General features: G+C 37.6%; 1 protein-coding gene across 1 annotated transcript in view; it reads left to right on the plus strand.

The window, feature by feature from the left end:
* The window catches only part of Dnajc1 (DnaJ heat shock protein family (Hsp40) member C1), a 154,514-nt gene that overhangs the window by 117,619 nt on the left and 15,659 nt on the right, over positions 1-21,236 (plus strand). The window contains exon 9 of the mRNA XM_042686323.1: positions 18,995-19,114. Coding sequence (XP_042542257.1) covers positions 18,995-19,114 — 120 coding nt within the window. The remainder of the gene's footprint in view (positions 1-18,994; positions 19,115-21,236) is intronic.

A 21,236-nucleotide genomic window follows, 5' to 3' on the forward strand; every position in this document is an offset into this window, starting at 1 on the left:
TGGCATAATCAGTTTGGATCATCTGAGTTTATAATGCCAGCAAGACAGTCAGCAACAGTAATGTAGAATTTAAGAAATCAGAGTGAGAGATGCAGCTCTTGGGGACTTTGGCATACGTTTGGTAGCTAAAACCAGGAAAACACATAAAAGTATAATGTCTAGGAGACAGATGGAAGAATCAGAGCCAAAATAGAAATATATTTCCCCAAAGTAAAGAGAACCAGAGGTTTTATAGTGACTTAAAATAGGAAGTGAGAGAATAGAATATTGCAGAGCAAAGCATCAAGTTATGAGAACACAAGTGTGTACATGTATGTTTTTATGCTTTATAGATTTTTATTTTATTTTGCTTCCTGTCATTGGCTGTTCTTTTTTTTTTTTTTTTGCCAATATTGGGTTGAACTAGGCAACTTGCTGTACCCTGTCTACTACTAGAGCCATGCCTCAAGCTCAATCATTTTCTAGCTCTTACATCTTTTAATTCAATTCTGGATTCATTCATAACACCTAGAAATCATAAACTATGGTATCCATAAATGTTGAATGTATGTTGAATGTATGTATGGTGAATATTAATAAGAACCAATCTATCTTTGAGAAAACTCCTTGGGAGATTTCTAGCAATATAGTAGATTCTAGATATGAATGAACCCTGCATTTCTGATGTAAGATTATTATGAACAACAACAACAAAATGTAATAATAACCTAGATTAAAACAAAAAAAGGGAAATTTACCTTTGTTGTACTAGTAACAACAACTCAAAAACAGAATAATAGCCATGTGCTAGTGACTCACATCTATGTAGCTATTCAGGAGGCTGAGATTTGAGAATTGTGGTTCAAAGCCATCCAGTGGAAACAAATCTACAGAACTTTTCAATTAGCAAAAAGATAGAACTGGAGATATGGCTCAAGTGGTACACCACTAAACTTAAGAGAACAGAGAAAAAGCCCATTGAGAGTGTGAGTCCCTGAAGTCAAGCCTAATACCAGCAAAAAAGGAAAAAACTAAAACAGACTCATAGGAACTGACAACACAGAGTAAGTTTTGGTGCCTGGGGTTTTAATACCTATGTGGGGACAAACTGTCTTTGTTTCTACAGATAACTGGAACGGAGTCCTACATAAGGTCTAGTCTCAAAAGGCTATTCTTCTGTGAAAGGCCAGTAGGAAAATTCAGTGCTCAAGATCATTAAAACCCTCAGGGCTCTGACAGAAACCAAAGCAAAAATTGTTCTCTAGTCTTCACCCAAATGTGACCTTTGGGAGTGTAGTTGAAGGAAAAAATAAAGAACTCTCAGTGAAGGTTCACTATTAAAAAAAAACAAAAAACAAAGTTTGATGATAGCAGATGCAACAAAGAAGAAAACTAGCATTACATGAACAGGAAAGAAGAAAACTAAAAAGAGACCACAAAACTAATTAGTCTTACAATGATTAAAGAATGAATAAAGTCACCATAACGATAGGATATGGCAGGATAAGAAAAAAAGACATTGAAGATGACATTTTTTGTAGTGAGGAGTAAATAGGTGACTACTCAGAATGTAAAATTAAGATATAAGAATGAAGAGTGCAAAATTAGCTAGGAGAAGCCAGGTGCTGGTGGCTCATGCCTGTAATCCTAACTGCTCAGGAGGCTGAGATCTGAGGATCATGGTTCAAAGTCAACCCAGGCAGGAAAGTCCATCAGACTCTTATCTCCAATAAACCACTAGGAAACCGGAAGTGGCATAGTGGCTCAAGCAGTACAGCGCTCACTCTGAGCTGAAGAGCTGAGGGACAGCACCCAAGCCCAGAGTTCAAGCCCCATGACTGATAGGGGGAAAAAAAAAAAAAGCTAGGAGTCATTGAAGGTCAAATAGGAAAACAAAGTCTAATTACAATTTCAGATGGAGAAAATGGAAAATGGCAGTAGTAAAGTACTAGTTGATACTTTCCAAGATAGATAATAAGTCCTCATAAGGGAGCGATACAGTGCTATAGCAGTCTATATCTAAGCAAATCATTGAGAAACTATTAAGCATTAAAGCAAATAGAAAATCTTTAAAAAAACAACCACAAAGAGAAAACAAAGGAGCACCAGAAAATTGCCTTTATATGTATGTATACTGTGATAAATATGCTCTCCAAGAGCCATTGATATCATAATGATAGACACGAAAGTAAAGAATTGACTCAACAAGGCAAAATTTACTTCTGCAGAAGGGTGCACATCAGCCAAAAATCTGCAAGCAAGCACACAGAATAAAGGATGCCTTCCTATTTATCCCTAATGCAGCAGGCCCTGCCTTTCTGCTCAGATTGGTTGAGCTCCAATTCACAATCTGCTTGTGGTTGTCTAGTTTGAATAGGATAAGATGTATTTATATAAGGTGACTTTGAAATAAGATTAACCATAATCTCAAAATATACCCACACCCTCTGATATTTCTTGAACCATCTGAGGTGTGTCTTAATTCCATCTTGAAAAGAAAATACTTTAATACAAAACTTTGTTTCAAAAATCCTTTCTTAGGCCAGGCACTGGTGGCTCATGCCTATAATCCCAGCTACTCAGGTTGAGATGAGGACCACAGTTCAAAGCCAGCCCCTGTAGGAAAGGTCCTGAACTTCTTATCTCTAATAACTACCAGAAAAAATGGAAGTGGTGTTGTGACTCAGGGTGGTAGAGCATTAGCTTTGAGTGAAAAAGTTCAGGGACAGCACCCAGCCCCTGAGTTCAAGCCCTATGACTGACTAAAAAAAAAAAAAAATCCTTTTTTTACCAAAGCACTTCCTCTTTATTAACAAGAGCCTAGCCACCAGGCCAAAGAGGAACTTTGATAGAAAAGACAGTTTTTCGCACAGTATAACAAAAGATGCCCAAAGAAAATAGAAAAACATATTCAAAATGCTAGAATATGGTAATATTGAAAACAGAAGACCAATGAAATATACATATATGCATGTTCCCAGTTCCATTCCCAAATATGTATTCAAAGATTCATGGATAAACTGGAATATACATACAGTAGGAGAGCCAAGGGGCTGGCACATCCTGTACGAAATATCTTCCAATTTTATTCAAATAACCTTAGAACCACTGGCTTATATCTGTAAGATGGTTCAGTCACAGGATCAGATCTCAGCATGACAATTCACACATGATGGTGCCCATAATGGTTGCTGCCATATTTAACTGCGCTTTTAGAATGGATGATTTGGAATTTTTTTCTTAATTTAACATTTGTTGTGATTTTTTTCTCTCATTGATGTGTATTTTCCTTTCAAGGAAAAGCTGGTAAAACTATTTTCTATCAACAGGCAAAAACAAATAGACATATTCCTTGATTATCTAAGTATATATACTGTGTCTGACACAGCATCAGATTAGTAGAATGAATAATGGCTATATATATATATGTTTGTACTAAACAGTTCTTGCATCTAATCAAACAGTCTAAATTCAATTATATTTCTAAGATACTAATTAAACTTCTATTTAAAATGAGTGGTAGGCCAGGCATTGGTGGCTCACACCTGAAATCCTAGCTGCTCAAGAGGATGAGATCTAATGCTCACAGTTCCAAGCCAGCCAAGACAGTCCATGAGACTCCTGTCTCCAATTAATCACCAAAAAAAGCCAAAAGTGGTGCTGTGGCTCAAGTTGTACAGTGCTAGCCTGAGCAAAAGAAGCTCAGAGATAGTGCCCAGGCCCTGAATTCAAGCCCCAGGACCAGCACACACACACACAGAAAAAGTTGCAGTATTAAGAACAGTTGTGGGATAGGAATGTGGCTTAGTGGCAGAGTGCTTTCCTAGAATGCACGAAGCTCTGGGTTTGATTCCTCAGTACCACATAAACAGAAAAAGCCAGAAGTGGAGCTGTGCCTCTAGTGGTAGAGTGCTAGCCTTGAGCAAAAAGAAGTTCAAGAACAGTGCCCAAGCCCTGAGTTCAAGCCCCAGGATGGCAAAAAAAAAAAAAAAAAAGGAACAGTTGCCCCATGGTGCCAAGAAACTTTTTTTTTTAAAGAAACAACTCTTAAATTCATACTTAACAACAAATTAGAAACTGTTTTCTAGGATAAAAACCATTTCTATTAATTTATAGTACTTTCAAGCCTTGTAATATTGTGAAGAACTGTAACTATACTTTAATTTTAGAAACATTCAAAAAGTAGTCTGCTCTAGTTATTTGTTTTTCTGTATATTTTATGGCATTCCATCATGTAGTGAGTCAATTTATATGTGTAGCATTTATATGTGTAGCTTGAAAAACTGCTGATGGTTTACTGAACTAAAATTGGGGAAACTAAGGTTTTTCCCTGAGCTTCAGCATTGATTGCCTAGTGCATTTATGGAGATTTACTCAGCTTTTGTATATCTCAGTATCTTCTTTAAAAAAACAAAACAAAACAGGTCATTGGACTAGATTGTACCCATTTATTGAAATAAGTAAAGAGAATATAATTATTAAAAATGTTACCTTTGGGGCTGGGAAGGTGGCTCAGTGGTAGAGCGCTTGCCTTCCATGCCTGAGGTCCTGGTTTCGATTCCTCAGCACCACATAAGAAAAAAGCCAGAAGTGGCGCTGTGGCTCAAGTGGTAGAGTGCTAGCCTTGAGCTGAAGAGCTGAGGGACAGCGCCCAGGCCCCGAGTTCAGGCCCCACGACCGGACCCAAAAAAAAAAAAAATGTTACCTTTAATTTTAAAAAGGTAATTGTATTATATATGTATAATTCTAGTTATTTAAATACTAAGTCAAATAATACCCTGTTGAATACTATGACCTTGATAAATATGAGATGTACTGTCATAAAATGTAATAAACCCTGGTAGATTTCATCCTTCCCTTACAGCATATACCAAATCATATGCCCTGAATTTTAAAAGAAAAAAAAAATCCCATCAATTTCTTTAAGTTTCGGTTTTTTACCCAGGAGGACAATACAGAAAATTTCCTGCCTGAAGGTACAATAGTTGTTCCCTTGAGAGCACATTTAATTTTAAGAGTACAAATCTAAAAATTAAAATGTCCATTGAGACATGAAATTATCTCTTTGGTAGACTTCTAACTTTACTAAGCAAAAGCTCTGCATCTTGAGCATCACTAATTTGGGGAGTAATGTGTAATTATTGTCATTGCCTATTCACATATGAATTAACCATTTCTGTTTTTATATCTAAATTTATTTTTCTACTTCTGTAGTGACCTGCTAACTTCCTGTCTACGTCTCTTATGAACTTTTTATGTTTTTCCCTGTTTTTATTCAGTAATTCTTGATTGACTTTCTGATATGCTCCAGGCATTGAGCATATATAAATGAGAATCATAGTCTTGAGATAGAGTATAACCTATACTGGGAAACAGTTAATGTAAAGAAACCATCATAATAAAGGCAATGATTTTTAATAATTTTATATAAAGGTAAGGAGGGAACATAGCAGATGTGCCTTTTAGTATCCTAAGGAGTTAAAATACCTTCACAGAAGAAAATTACTCTAATGGAGGAGGAGAAAGAGAAGTTATTAGAGTAATGCATTCTAGGCAGAGGGAAAATATTCAAAGGGAAGAAAGATATGAAATAGCCTGAATGTTCACAGCTAGTAGTTTTGGATATCTGACTATCTGAGGCAGAGAGTAAGATGAAATAAAACTAGAGGAGGTAATTAGGGACCAAATGCAGTTTTTAGATGTCATACACAGGAATTTGGATTTATTTGGGAATGAGAAATACTAGTGGGTTTTAATAATAGAATCAATAGTGATCAAATCTGTGCAATCTTGGACATATTTGTAACCTCTCAATGCCTGTGTAAAATGGGTAATGTATCTCGTAGATTATTGTGAGAATTAAATAATTTAATACCTGTTAAATAGTTAAGACAGTGCATACTAAGCATCCAAAAGATCAGCAAAGCCTCTATGTGTGTTTGTGTGTGTGTACGCACGTGCATTCGCACGTGTGCGTGTGTATTACATTTTCTTTATCCATTCATAAGTTGTTGGGAACCTAGCCTGGTTCCACAGAATGGCTATTGTAAATAGTGAGTGGTGTGATAAATATGGTTTTGCAGGTATCCCCTTAAAGGTTGATTTATACTCCTTTGGATATATGTTCAAGAGTAGTATATAGTAGCAGAGGTATAAGATAGAACTATTTTTAGTTTTGTGATGAATCTGAATATAGATTTCGAATAGTGCTGACTCCATAGTTAAATATGGGCATTAGCCTAGATCATCACTTAACAATGCAGAGTGCTGACCAGCCCTTCAAGATGTCCTGCTTTTGAGAACAATGGATAGAATGTATAAATGGAACTGGTAATATCCAGGCACAAAAAGGGTGCAAAATAGAACTTAGTGATTCCTATCAGTGTTTGTGATGATAGAAAATGATAAAGCATGTGTGTCTCTTCAAGAAGTGACCTAATTGAGGAATAGAAGTACACTCCTCCAACTCACCACCAGAGCCTGGGGGTGGGGAGTATTTAGGCCCGGAGCAGGTTCTCTGTATTCCTCTGGGAAGATTGCTTACTGGAAATCTCTTTCTTATAGTGTACAAAATAAAGAATTTGTCCACTTAAAGAAAAAAGATTGGGCTGGGAAGGTGGCTCAGTGGTAGAGTGCTTGCCTTGCATGCATGAGGCCCTGAGTTTGATTCCTCAATACCACATAAGCAGAAAAAGCCGCAGGTGGCACTCTGGCTCAAGTGGTAGAGCACTAACCTTGAGCTTAGGAGCTGAGGGACAGTGCCCAGACCCAGAGTTCAGGCCCCATGATCAACCAAAAAAAAAAAAAAAAGAAAGAAAAGAGAAAAGATTTTGATTCCATCAAATCTCTCAAGCTTGCCAGTATCAGTAGGTGAACATGGATTTGCAAACTTCCTGCCATGGTGGTGGTGGTGTTGTCCAGCACATCATCCAGTAATATGTAAAGACCTGGAAGAAAACATCAGGATGTGGCCTTGTGCATATCAGCTACACCATAGAATTTACAGAAGACAAGCAGAGCCCTGAGATCCATGATCAGGACATTATATGCAGTTCCTTATTCTACTCAGAGAGAGGAAGCTCAGTTCCCACTTGACGTGTGATTTCTTCCTTATCTTTCATTCATTCAACTAACTTTGCTGTAGTTAGTGCTAGTGATGTTTCTTTCCCAAAATACATTTGCTATCTCTTTTCTGGCCCCACTTCAAACATTGCTGCTGTAATTTCTTTGATGGAGCTGAGACTGGAAGTATGGTATTCAGTGGGATCTCAGGCTCTGTTCTGTCTTGTACAGATTCTGTGGTGTAAGTTGATTTGCACAAGGCCACATCCCCACAGTTTTTCCCCAGGTCTTTCTGTATCACCTTCAAGTCGATGCTCCAGAGGACACCACCATCATATCACAGGGTTTGAGAATCCATGTTTGCCTGCCGCTGCCAGCAAGCTTGAAAGGATATTAATGGAATCTAGACCACTATACCACTCCCTGTAATTTCTCACCAAGAAGCTATTTTCTGATTGTTTCACTTCCAAGCTGTTGAGAAAAGTGGAAAATATGCTTGCTTCTAATTTGCCATCTTGGTCCCTCGAGACTTATTTTCAGTTTTAAATGGCTGGCTTTGGGCTCAACCAGAGGCACTAATATAATGGTTTAACCTCCTCTCCCAACAAGAGGCTGATGAGGCCCTCTTGTTTGATACTGTCTATTTGAATTTTGAGAGTTCTGTTGCTTAATTTCCTAGTAAATGTGCTTTTTAGCTAAGGCAGTAATGCAATTTGCACTCTGACTTAATCGTGGCAGTACTGATCTTCTCTAGATAATCCAGCTTAATCTAGAGCATCTTTATTCCCATTGCTAAGATAATACCTCTTAAATTCTCACTCAGTTTCACCTAGGAGTATTCTAGGGTGTCAAGGATGACCACAAATTAGCCTAGATTTTTCTAGGTTAATTTCTCATTTTTTTTATTGGATCACTATAATCAGCATTCTAAATCTAATTGGTATAAAATGAGCTTGAATACTAGTGACAGCTTCATTCTGGCTTGCCATAAGAGTGTATGTGAGAGATCTCTGAAAGGATGAAGTCAGTCAGGATCTACTTTTTAAAACTGAAATCTTTTACTGTCACTTCAAAATGGATTGAAGATTGCCATCATATACTTCAGAAGAGAGTAGTCTGTAAAGTCAGCCAAGCTAATTTCCATCTTAAGAAGCATGGCACACTTGGCCCCCTTCCCAAGTGAACGAGCCATTCATTGTTCACATGATTTGGCCTGATTTATGTCCATAAATTTCTCTCCTTTTATGTTCTTTGTAGGTGTGTAACTCTTAACTATTCTATGAAAGGGAGTAGAAGCAAATGCCTACCCAGGATGAATCTGAGGTTACAGTGATACAAACTTGAGTTTGGCCAAATAGGATAGCAAGAAAGATTCTAACCTAGAACCAATTTTGCACTAATGAGGGCATTTTTCCAACAGCTGTCTCTAAACCAGTTTCCTAGTATTCAACACGCAGCCACATCTATACTTCTTCCTCACCAATAATTGGCAATAAACAGAAAAAAACGTATGTCGCCTAACTATATAATTTATATTCAACTTATTCACAACAGATTCCCATGTATTTCCTTTAAGTCCTTGCAAGGCCTTTTTACTTCCTCTTTTAGAACACAATGTCTATCAGAGCCTTAAACCTGTCAAGAACTATGGGAGAATTAAAATTACTTCCTATTTGCAAGCAAACAAGCTAATTCTGCCTTAGTTACATGGATTCTGGCAGAAGATACGAGATTTGTAAGTGACAAGGGGCAGTTTGTTACTTGTAGCAGTAGCAGGAGCGAGAATGTCAGCATTTTCTAGTAGGTTCTCTTAGTCCAATTCCCTCAGAGTAAGAATACCAGTTAACTGCTACATGACCTATACAGAAGAGGAATCCTGAACTTAGGAACCCAGGTAATAAACATAGCTTCTCATTATTCTTGAGTCATTATGCTTCGTGTGCTAACCAATAAAAATATGTTTTCCAGCTGGACATTGGTGGCTCACGCTTGTAATCCTTGCTACTCAGCAGGCTGAGATCTGAGGATTGTAATTCAAAGCCAGCCCAAGGAGAAAAGTCCATGAGACTCTTATCTCCAATAAACTATTCAGAAAAAGCTGGGAGTAGTACTATCTATGGTCAAAAGGGATAAAGCACTGGCCTTTATCAAAAAGAAGCTCAGAGACAGTGCCAGGCCCTGAGTTCAAGATCTAGGACCAGCTCAAGAAAAAAAAAATCTGTTTTCCTTTATTCCTGTGGGAGACATCATCACTGCCTATCTATTGGGCTAATTGAGTATCCTAAAATCTTGAGAAGTAGCTTTTTCTGGTTCCAAGTAATCCAACAGAAAACAAAGCAAAAACTCTGTTTCCTATACACTGTCCTTGGAAAATGACTTTCATTTATTTCTAAAATATATTGTTTATACAGGTCATTCATAGGCACTATGGGAGGAGACTACATGAGGAGAAAGCATGAAACTAGGGAGTAAAAATGAATAAAGACCATCTAGGACCTTTTGTACAATGGCCACATAAGAGATCAACATCATATTTAGTAAAATGTAGAGTAAATAGGCATATCCTTTATGAAAAACAGTTTGGAGTTCCCTCAGAAGTTTAAAAAATAGAACTGCGATATGATCTAGCAATTTCCCTATAGGGTATTTATCCAAAGGAAATGAAATAATCATATCAAAGAAATATCTGCACTCCCAGCTTTATTGTAGCACTATTCACTTTAGCCAAGATATGCAAATAACCTAAGTATCAACTAATGAATGGATAAAGAAAATTTAATACACATATACCATGGGGTATTATTCAACCATTAAAAAAGGTGAATCCCTGTCAATTGCAACAACCATTTGTACTGAAGATAATTATCTAAAGTGATATAAGCCAGGCACAAAAAGTACTACATAGTTCATATATAAAATAAGAGAAGTTTCATCTCTTAGAGAGACAAAGAATAGTGATTACCAGACAGCGAAGAAAGTTGAGGGAATTGAGGAGAGGGAAAGGTTAGTCATGAGTACTAAGTTTTAGTTAGGCAGGAGTAAGTTCTAGTGTGCTGTTGCATACATAATATGGTGGCTATAGATAATATGATGTGCTATATTATTTCAAAAAGCCACAAGAAAAGAGTTTGAATATTTAACCTCAAAGAAATGATCAGTGTTCAAGGACATTAGTAATTGTATTTAATTTTATTTAAACATTGCATAATATATATATATAGAAACATCGCATACTATACATGATTTTATGTTTATTGGTAAAAACTCATATAGGCACAACTGGTTTACACCTGTAATTCTAGTTACTCAGGAGGATGAGATCCAAAGGATGATTATTTGATCCAGCTCAGACAGAAAAGTTCTTGAGACTCTATCTCTAAAATAGCCAACAAAAAGCTAGGCTGGAGGCCTGCCTAAAGTAGTAGAGCACTAGTCAAGCAAGCATGTAAAATAAGCAGGAGGCCCTGAGTTCAAACCTTGTACTCACAAAAAATTAAGCAGTAAAGTGAAAAGATAAATAAAACGTGAAAAGAATGTATGGGAATTCTTTACAGTTTTCTAAACAGAACTCTTGGACCTGCAAATTATAAAGAGCTTACAACTGAAGAAGACAGACAACTTAATTAATGGGTGGGCAAAAGACAGGAACACTTTATGAAAATAAATATTCAGTTTGCCAATGAGCACATATAAATATACTCAAGATCATGTATAATCTGGGAAATGTAAATTATAGCCACAATAAGATATTTTTCATTCCTATCACAAGGGTTAAAATTAACGCAGTAGAGAGTGTCATCAGCAAGGATATGATACAAGAATTTTCAGATATTACTGCTTAGAGTATAAAACAATACAACTTCAGAAAAAAACTCATGTAGATTTTTAGAATGTTAAATATATACATTCTCTATGACCTACACTTCCTTTGCTAGGTATTTATACAAGAGAAGTTTTTCTGCAGGCATGGTTCAGTTGGTAGCAAGTGCAAAGGCCTGAGTTGAAACCTGAATACTACAAGGTGGGATGAGAGAGAAGAGAGCCCTATACTATGTCCAAAAAAATAAATGGTTAAGCCTCAGTATTCTAAAGAAAAGTTTAAACAGCCACTTAGGTGCCCATAATACATAATGACCAAAAGCTGGAAGCAGCCCAGGATCCTTTAATAGGAGAATGAATAAGCAAATGGTGATACAACTTTTTTCCTAATATGTGCTGTGAGTATTTGCTCCCAGGTCGTAGCTTTTTTTTTTGGGGGGGGGGGAGGGATTCCAGTTGTGGGTCCTGAACTTTGGGCCTGGGCACTGTCCCTCAGCTCTTCAGCTCAAGGCTAGCGCTCTACCACTTGAGCCATAGTGCCACTTCTGGCTTTTTTTTCTGCTTATGTGGTGCTGAGGAATCGAACCCAGGGCCTCAGGCATGCAAGGCAAGCGCTCTACCACTGAACCACCTTCCCAGCCCCCCAGGTCGTAGCTTTTTGTTTGTTAAATTGTGCCACTCCCTTCCCCTCTTTCCCCCTAGCCCTGGGTATCAAATCCAAAGCTTTGTGCAGGCTCGGTAAATAATTTCTTTTCAAGATGAAAAGTTTAATTTTAGCAAAGTCCAAATACTTATGGTTTTACCATTTAAAAGACATGGTAGACAAGTTTCTAGCACTAAGAGAAAGTTGCTGAATGCTATACAGTGAAGCAGTCTCTGGGGATGCTGAAAAGAGTGATGGATGTTTTTCCATGTGCAGGGATTCTAGAGCCCTTTGTTAGATAATACCCCATTCTGAAAGTGACAGCATAAATGGACTCAACTATCAACTACAATCTATAAGTGAGGAACTTGTTTTTTCTAGGACCCAAAAGAACCTAAAAAGAGGGCTGGGAAGATGGCTCAGTGGTAGAGTGCTTGCCTTGCATGCCTGAGGCCCTGGGTTCGATTCCTCAGCACCACATAAGCAAAAAGAAAAAAGCCGGAAGTGGCGCTGTGGCTCAAGGGGTAGAGTACTAGCCTTGAGCTGAAGAGCTGAGGGACAGCGCCCAGGCCCAGAGTTCAAGCCCTACGACTGGACCCAAAAAAAAAAAAAAAAAAAAAGAACCTAAAAAGAAGTGGTAGATGCTAGAATGGGTCAAGAGCTCTTTCATGACAATGTCATGAAGGCCTTGCATTACTGAATAATTTCTAGAAATTTAAGCAAGGTGGCAAGAGCTTTGTACTGTGTGGCAAACAGTGGCCCTTCTCTTTGTGTTTGTCCTGAATAAGCCAATAAACCTCAGAAAGGGAGGTCGTCAGTGTAATACCTGTGCTCTTGAAAAACTAATATAGTTAAATAAAGCTCTTTTCCTCAAAGATGTATGTTATGGCAAGACTGATGGAAGTACCATGCTAGCTGGGCAAAAATATATCGCACCCCTTTGGAGTTGAAGGCAAACTGAATCAGGAGACTGTTGAAATATACTGAACAGAACAGTCTTGCCAGTCTATAATACCAATTGCTGTTTAGTCGGTAATTTCAATAATATGAAGTATGAATCTCTAATGAAGTACATGGTATTAAGGTTGAGGTAATCCACTGGAAGTTACCATTCATTCTTCCAAAGTATAAGTACAGGCCAAATTGGGCTGTTAATGGACTACCAGTGAGGATATCATACCTTTCTGTGTAAAGGTTCCAATCATTTATTAGAGGCCCTGTTTTAATTTACATGGAACATGTTAACTATTTTCATGGGAGAAGGGTAGATCCATCCATAGGGTCCACTTTATCGAGGTAATTTGTAAGTGCCAAAGACCTAATTTGATTTCATTACTCATTGAGTCAGTGTCCATGGCCACTGGATATTTTTGGACAGTGATTACTACAGCATAGAGAATTCAGTCAAGACAGTAGTTGTGGTTAAGGAAAGTTAAGTTGTGGTTATGTTCAGCAACTCCTCTAACATGAGGGGCACTTTAAATTTAATGCAATTTTCAATATTTCGGGCATGAAAGCCTTGGCAGCTGGTTATTTCATCATATGTTCTATTAATTCAGAGCTAGTATTACAGAGGCACAAAAGCCAGTGCTTTTTGTCAATTTGGGTTTTTTTGTTGTTTTTTTGTTTTTATTTATTTATTTATTTTTAGGTATGGAATATTGGAGTCTTTATTGCACAGTTAGCAGGCTGCAGGCCACCCATTGTTACAAAAGCCAGTAGCCCCCAAATACACACACACACACAAAAAACAGGAAACAGGCCAGAGAGGAAAGAAAGAACAAAAACAATACCAACCAACAAGCCAATTCATCTCCAATGGAGAGCTGCATTGGGAAGCCATGATGACCGGAGATGAGACAGGAGTCAGGAGAAATTACTGGTCCCAGGCACTGGACTGACAGATTCAGTAACTTGTGGACCAGTCCCCTGCTCAGACACTATTTAGGCCCAGACCAGACCAGCCACCATTACACTATGTCACATGTGTCTCTGTGAACATGTCTCTCTCCTTTCAGCCAAGTGCCTGCCCCTGCCCCCACAGCATACCTACCACCTGGGAGACAGATGATGGTGGAGGTGTTTCCTTCCCCCAGCATGAAGACAAAATGCCAGTCCATGTAGCCAATATGGCACCAGCCAAACCTGACCTCCTTATTTCATTCATTCCCTTTTGATTCTTATGTACATGAAATCAAATCATTGATTTTTCTGTAAGAGATCTGAATTTTTGCCTGGGCTGTTCCCTCTGTAATTTAAGGACTCTCCAACAGTTAAAGTTGGCTCCATATGGATGGTATCCATATAAACAGGGGACTTGGCTTTGTAAACCTTACCCTGCCTAACCTAGGAAAGAAAGTTCAAATTTATCTCCCACAGAAAGAATGTCCCACAACCAAAGTCTAGTTTTGGCAGATCCAAAGCAGTCTTTTACTGGAAAGCAGTTCTGGTAATGGAGTCGAGGCAAGAGTCCAGTCCACTTTCCCCCTAGTTAAGCTGGTCAGGATGATGATGAAGTCTCCTCCCGGTTATGTCAGGCTGTCTTTGAACTTTATCCAAACAGGAATCTCTAGATTAGAAGAGATGGGCTGCTGTAGAACAAACTCAAATCCATTTCAGGGTTTGCACAGAGCAAGGGCACCTGGGGCTGAGGAACATCTCTCAGAGGCCTTTCCCTGGATGCATTGATGCAGCCTGTGCCTTGACACAGGAATCAGTCATGACAGGGGTCCTCCTGTCTAGGCGAGAACAGGATCTTGCTGGGGCCTCCAGATGAAGTCTCTCTTTGTTGTATAAATTCTCCCAGTAAATTTTTTGTTGCAATTGGGTTAAGTTGTGGTCTTTGATTTCAACTTTTCTTTTTGTTCCCTGTTTTGGACTAAATTATGCCCCCCCTCAGATTCATACGTTGAAGCACTAACTCCCAGGGTGACTGTATTTACAGAGAGGGCCTATCAGGAGGTAATGAAGTCATAGGGTGGGACCCTAATGAATTCTGGAATTGTTTTAAGAGGCTATTCTTAGAAGAAGAAGAAGAGACACCAAAGATTTCCCCTGCACAAAAAGGCTATATGGGGGCCATCCACCAGCCAGGAAGAGAAGCCTCAAAGAAAGAGCTTCTCTTTATAAGATTGAAGATATTTGAGGTAATTTGTTTTTAATTTTGTTGTTGACACCTTACTTGTCTATAGTGGTTAAAAGTCTTATACTCAGTTTTAAATTTGGAAAAGAAAATTGGGTAGGGGAAAGCTAAATGTACAATTTTAAATGGAAATTGTATATAAAACAGACTTAGAAGGTAGCAGATAATGAGTACTATACCATCCCCATATTATTAGTTATACATCCAAATTTTTTACATGATGGTACTATGTAAGGATATTGTATTTTTGGGTAAGATCTCTGAGAATAAACTAAATCTAAAAAAGTTGAATCCAAAAATTTTAAGTTCTGCAGTTATATTAATATTGATGATTAGCATGTCATTTCATTGGAGATATTTCTCAGGAATTTTCTGTGTTAGGAAAGGACCATTGGTTATTAAAATATGAAGACACAGTGACAAGTATATTTATCTTGTAACTTGCTATAAATTTTCAGCCGCTGTAATTTTTGCATAATACTTTGTAGTAAACATTGTATGGTCTAAAGCTGTGAAAAGAAACAAGTATGTAGAGTATATAACATAAAATATGACTTTTCCCTACAGCCTCAAATCCCTATAACCTAAGAATATTAAAGATTTTCAAAGGCACCAAGTCTTTGAACATAGCAGATTTTATGTATCAGCTCCAAGAAACATTATTTGGTAATACAAATTTTCTATCTGTTTTTACTGTAGTAGATATATTTGGGAGTCATTACATAAAAATATTGAATAATTTGAGAACTTCCCTTTTATTTTGTATTCAGTATGGAGAGCTATTCCCAGAGCAGGGCTTTTCTGATGCAAAATTGCAATGCTTGTGTAGTCACAACAGCTGTCCCCACACCATGTGGTATCTTCCATTACTTCACTATAGAGATGAATTTTTGGCCCAGTGTTTCAGTAATATTGGACACACATGGTTTTAAGTGGCAAAGCAGTATGCTTATGCATTCATTTGACTTTCACAGCTACAGTTGGCTTCAGATTAGAACAGGGAGAATACATTCACACCATGGCCACCCTCATGGCTGCTGTAGTAGCTGAATCACAGTAGGCTCTGTTGCTTCTAAAGACCCAACTAACTAACTATTGCTGAGGAATTACACATTCACCAAAGTGCCTTACAGATGCAGAGCAGAGAATAATGAATTGCTAAAAGGCTTCAGATTTCAGATTATGGTCCTAGCTATTATTAAAGTATTAATAATAAAAATTATGGCCATGAAATAACTGAAACTAATAGGAAATTTGTCCTACAAGTAGGTATTTTTCAGAAAAATCAGTCCAAATATTTATTTAAAGTTTTCTCTTCTGAGAACATAAGTGGTATTTTACTTTTTGACTCTCATTAACAAGGAATTAAAATTACATTGTTCCCTAACTCTCATTGTTGTATAGCATATTTGGAAAGCCAATCTATTAAAAATAGAAATTTCTTTTAACTGATTTTCTATGTGAAACAGTGATTTATGTTTTCAACATTTTAGACAATTGTGTTTGCTCCAAAGAGTGTTTGTTAAAACTACTGCAGAAATTAGATAATTTCATTTAGTGAGAAACTGCATTAATACATCATATGGTTTTAATACTGTCTCAGTGTATATCTTCGTGCACTTTGAACCCAATGTCCTTCATGGTAGGATTTAGTACTTACAAGCTTATACTTAAATTCTACTCAAAACCTAACTCTTTGGCATCTTTGAAACTGATTTGTAGGCTTATTAAAACTTTGGCTTTTAGCAATAAAAATATCATTTTCTTGAAAATCCAATTATGTTCCTAAATGGTATCTAAATTAAAAGAATACCTTTTCCTTAAATAAGACAAAAAAGGGGGGAAGAAAGAAAAACTGTGTAAATTTTTAAATCATCTGGTATGGAGACTTTGATTTCTGATATTCATTAAATATCAAAGAAATTCTGACCAGACCCTAAATTCACTTTTTATGTAAGTGAATTTATGCATGTATTGTAGGGGCTGTACTGATGAATATGTTTGAGGCTTTCAGCTCTTAGTGGATACAAAATAGAATGATTGATAAAATCCTCCCTACTATTGGCTATTATTTACTGACTCTTAAGTGGCAGGTTGTATTTATGCCAATTTATCTGCTTCAGGGAACATTCTTGATAGCAGAACAAAGTGAATAAAAGTAGTTTGCTTTGCAAATGAATGCAAATGGAAGAGCCTTTCGGAAAGCCCTTTAACAGGGGCAGTGCACTTTGATTATGAGTGAAGCTGCCATTTGGACATGGTGAAAAGAGCACGCTTGAACCATTGATTGGGGGAGACAGTAAAAAGTCAGTAAGGGCCCCTAAGCTTGCAGTGAAGCAGGCGGATGTCAGTGTGGTTAGAGCACAGTGGGAGAATGACAGGGAGGATTAGTGTCAGGGAGAAGCTTTGCTGTAGCTGTGGAGATAGTCCCTGGGGTCACTCACCTCTGACTGTTGTTCTGTGCTGATGGTTCTGTAATGCAAACTGCCTGATGTATGCCTGTTCATTATCAGAAATGGTGATTAGAAAAGGTATTTATTTCAAAGATTTCTTTCCACTCCACTTCCCTCCCTTCTTTTCCTTTCCTTCCCTCTTTTCCTTCTCTTCCTTTTCCTTTTCTTCCTTTTCCTTCCCTCCTTACCTCCTCCTTTTTCTTCCTTCCTTCTTTCCTTTCTAACTTCTTTTCTTCCATCCCCCTTATCCCTTTTCCCCTCCCTCTTTTCCCCTTTCCCTTCTCCCCTTTCTTATTCTTTCTTACCTTTTATGTCTTTCTTTCTAGTCAAAGGAAAGTAAGTTCAGCTTGCTCAGTCTCTGCTGACTTTTTGAGCATTGTTTAATATGAATATAATTATTGCTTCTGGTGGAGATAACTTAGTGCTAAAATGTAGTATGAAAATAATTGGCACATATTGTTTTCTTGTTCACTATTTTTCTTTGCTTATTAATTTTGTGTTTTATCACTGGTAATGCTGCAGCAAACTACAGAAAATATGGTTGCTGTTAGAATTTTTGTTTGTAGTTTTTAAGGTGTTTTACTTAGTAATAATTTTGTCAACTTTTAAAAAAATTTCTGAAAAATGAAATACTGTTTTTCATGCACTGAATGATTTAGGTCTGATCACAACAGTTTGTAGTTGTTCCTCAGTTTTATAAAATGCTATTATTTGATAACTTACTTATTTTTAAAATTAACTACTGTTACATAGAATGAACAAGACATCTTTCAGTTCTGATTCTGAACCAGTATGTTTACTTAAATCATGTTTATTCATGTTTGTATGATTTTTTTATTCTTGTTCTCCTCTCCACCCACCTCGCCTCCCCCCCTTCCTCCCCCCTCCTCTCCTTTCTCTCCTCTCCTGTCTTTTTCTCTCCTCCATGTGTGTGTGTGTGTGTGTGTGTGTGCACGCACGCGTGTGCACGTGTGCATGTGTGCGCACAAGCCCTAGAGCTTGGATTCAGGACCTGGGCACTTGTCCCTGAGCTTTTGTGCTCAATGCTACTGCTCTACCACTTAAACCACAGCTCCACCTCTGGAATATTGGTGTTTAATTGGAGATAAGAATCTCATGGACTTTCTCTTTCCAGCCTGTCTTCAAACCACCATCTCAGCCTCCTGAGTAACTAGTATTATAGATGTGAGCCACTGGCTCCTCGCTCTTGATCTCTCTTTAAGGTGTCTATATAAATGTGTGTGTGTGTGTGTATGTGTGTACATATATATATATATATATATATATATGTATATGTTTAACTTTATTACCTGGGCACTGATGGCTTACACCTGTAATCCTAGCTACTTAGGAGGCTGAGATCTGAAAATCAATATTCATAGCCACCCCACGCAAGGAAGTCTGAGACTCTACCTCCAATTAACCACCAAAAAGCATGGAAGTGGAGCTGTGTCTCAAATGGAAGATTGCTGGCCTAGAGCAAAAAGCTCAGGTACAGTGCCCACCCTTGAGTTCAAGCCCCAGGATCAGCACAAAAAACAAACCAAAACCCTGTCAATTTCAATAGTCATAAAAAGGCATTTGTGAGCAGCACTGCATTTAGTAGCAAGAATTCATAGGTTTTGATATAATGATTTCTCAGTTCGATGTAAAATGAGTTTTTTCTGAAAATATTTTTATTAGGTACACACAAAATTAAGGCTGCTAGAGCTTTACCTTCTGATCCTAAATATGTAAATCAGGCCTTTATTCAGACTTTGATACATTTTAGTTAGATACATTTAGTTAGATACATTTGGGTTTTGCAGAAAGCATGTTGCCAATTGTTTCACAGGCTTGTTAAATGTTTTACCAATCATTCTGTCAATTGTCTTTATTTTCTTTAATGTTTTACAGGCACCTGAATGGACAGAAGAGGACCTCAGCCAGCTGACAAGAAGTATGGTTAAGTTCCCAGGAGGGACCCCAGGTCGATGGGAAAAGATTGCCCACGAATTGGGTCGATCTGTGACAGATGTGAGTTCACTGAGATTTGCTTTGTATAGAGAGTGACAAACCAGAACAAGCCAACTATGTAGGAGGTAGACATAGATGGGTTCTGCATTATCTTTGGAGAAAGACTGCAATTCTTTGAGAACCTAGAAGTGAACCATTAATGAAATAAACAAGAAGCAGATGTGAATCAGTCCCCTCTTTCACAGTTAACAGCTGTGTGAGGAATTGTACTGTTTGGAGACTAATGCTACTGAAACCTAGTCACAGAAAAACAATGCCAAGTTTTATGTTTATAGTGACCCTTTAATTGTGAAAAAGACAGTTTTCAAACTGATCAGAAATTAGAGATGTTGTATTTCAGCTGGATCTTTTTAGCATTGAAGTACAAATTGCCAGTGTATTTAGACAGGTGGTTTGGATTAATTAAATGAGCACTATTCCTATACTGCAAATGTTTGCCTTTTTATTTCAAGGATGATACAAACCATTCATTCTGACAAGTGTGCATGTGTGTGTGTGTGTTTTCTTATATACAGAAACGACTTATACAGGTATAGACATATGATCATTCATATGTATTATATATGTGTGAATGGTCATACTTAACATTTAGAAAATCAAATATTTACCAGGAAAACTTTTGACTTAACACTTTGAATGCTTCATCCAGGAAATTTACATCTGATAACATTTTTAAAAGCACCTACGTAGTACCAAACGTATTCTAAGCATTCAGTAAATGTTTGATTGAAATTGAAACAATCTTCTTGCATCATTTTTCTAATTGTGTATCTGTCTGTCTGTCTGTCTGTCTCTCTCTCTCTCTCTCTCTCTCTGTCCCTGTCCTGGAGCTTGAGCTCCCTGAGCTTTTTTTTTTTTTTTTGTGACCTTGTCCTGGGATTTGAATTCAGGGCTTAGGCACTCTCTTTGAGCCACTTGAGCCACAGTGCCACTTCTAGTTTTTCTGAGTAGTTCATTGGAGATGAGAGTCTCCCACTTTCCTGCCTGAGCTGGCTTTGAACCACGATGTGAGTGGGGATCACAGCCTCCTGAGTAGCTAGGATTATAGACATCAGCCACTGGCACTCAGCTCTCCCTGAGCTTTTTGCTCAAGACTAGTACCCTACCACTTGGACCACATCTCCATTTCTGGCTTTTTGGTGGTTAATTGAAGATAAGAGACTTGGACATTGCTACATAGGCTGATTTCAAACTGAGAGTCTCAGATTCAGCCTCCTGAGTAGCTAGGCTTTACAGGCATTCGCTACTAGGTACCCAACTGTTACTTTCTTAAAGGATAGTAACTATTCCTTGCTAAATTTACCACAAATATATCCTATAGTTCAAAAATTCTTAATGGCTCTGAAAGATTTAAATTACTCCTTCTTCCATTTCGTTCTGTTATTATGCCTTTTAGCTCTGTTTGGAAAGTGAACACAATATTTTTTTAAAGACCTGCCAAATGAATACTAAACACAGCTACCCAAACAACAGTAACAAAAAAAAAAAACTTTTTCTAAGTGTAACTTACTTTCTGTAGTAAATCTTAATGTTTCTGAATGTAGAAACAAACACAAAAATACACTGTCAAGCTTCCTTTTCCTTTTGGCTAGGAACTGCTTTGAAAATATTTAATAACATGAATTAATTTTGTTACTATATAAGTCTTTTTTATCATGTTTAGGGCTGGAGATATGGCCCAATCAAGCCCAAGGCCCTGAGTCCAAATTACAGTCTGCTTCCAAAAAAAAAAATCACATTAAATACTACCAGCTAGGAGCCGGTGGCTCATTTCTGTAATCCTAGCTACTCTGGATGCTGAAATCTGAGGATCCAAGCCAGCCTGGGCAGAAATATTGGCAAGGGAACTGTGGCTCAGGTGGTACAATGCCAGCCTTGAGTGAAAAAGCTGAGGGACAGCACTTAATTCCTGAGTTTAAGCCCCAGTACTGGCATATATATATACACAAAGAGAGACTATTATTTGGCACTGGGATGTAGCTCAAAGATAGACTGCTTGTTTAGAATGTGCCTGGATCTAGGTTCAGTCTTTAGCACCAAAATAATAAAGGGGGGGGGGGGGAAACAACAAGATTTTTACTTAAGTTTTTATGAGATGTTTTGCATCATAATCACTTCAAAG

Source organism: Dipodomys spectabilis, unplaced genomic scaffold (assembly GCF_019054845.1).
Source record: "Dipodomys spectabilis isolate Male_0828 unplaced genomic scaffold, ASM1905484v1 ptg000096l, whole genome shotgun sequence".
In the NCBI taxonomy this organism is placed as follows: domain Eukaryota; kingdom Metazoa; phylum Chordata; class Mammalia; order Rodentia; family Heteromyidae; genus Dipodomys; species Dipodomys spectabilis.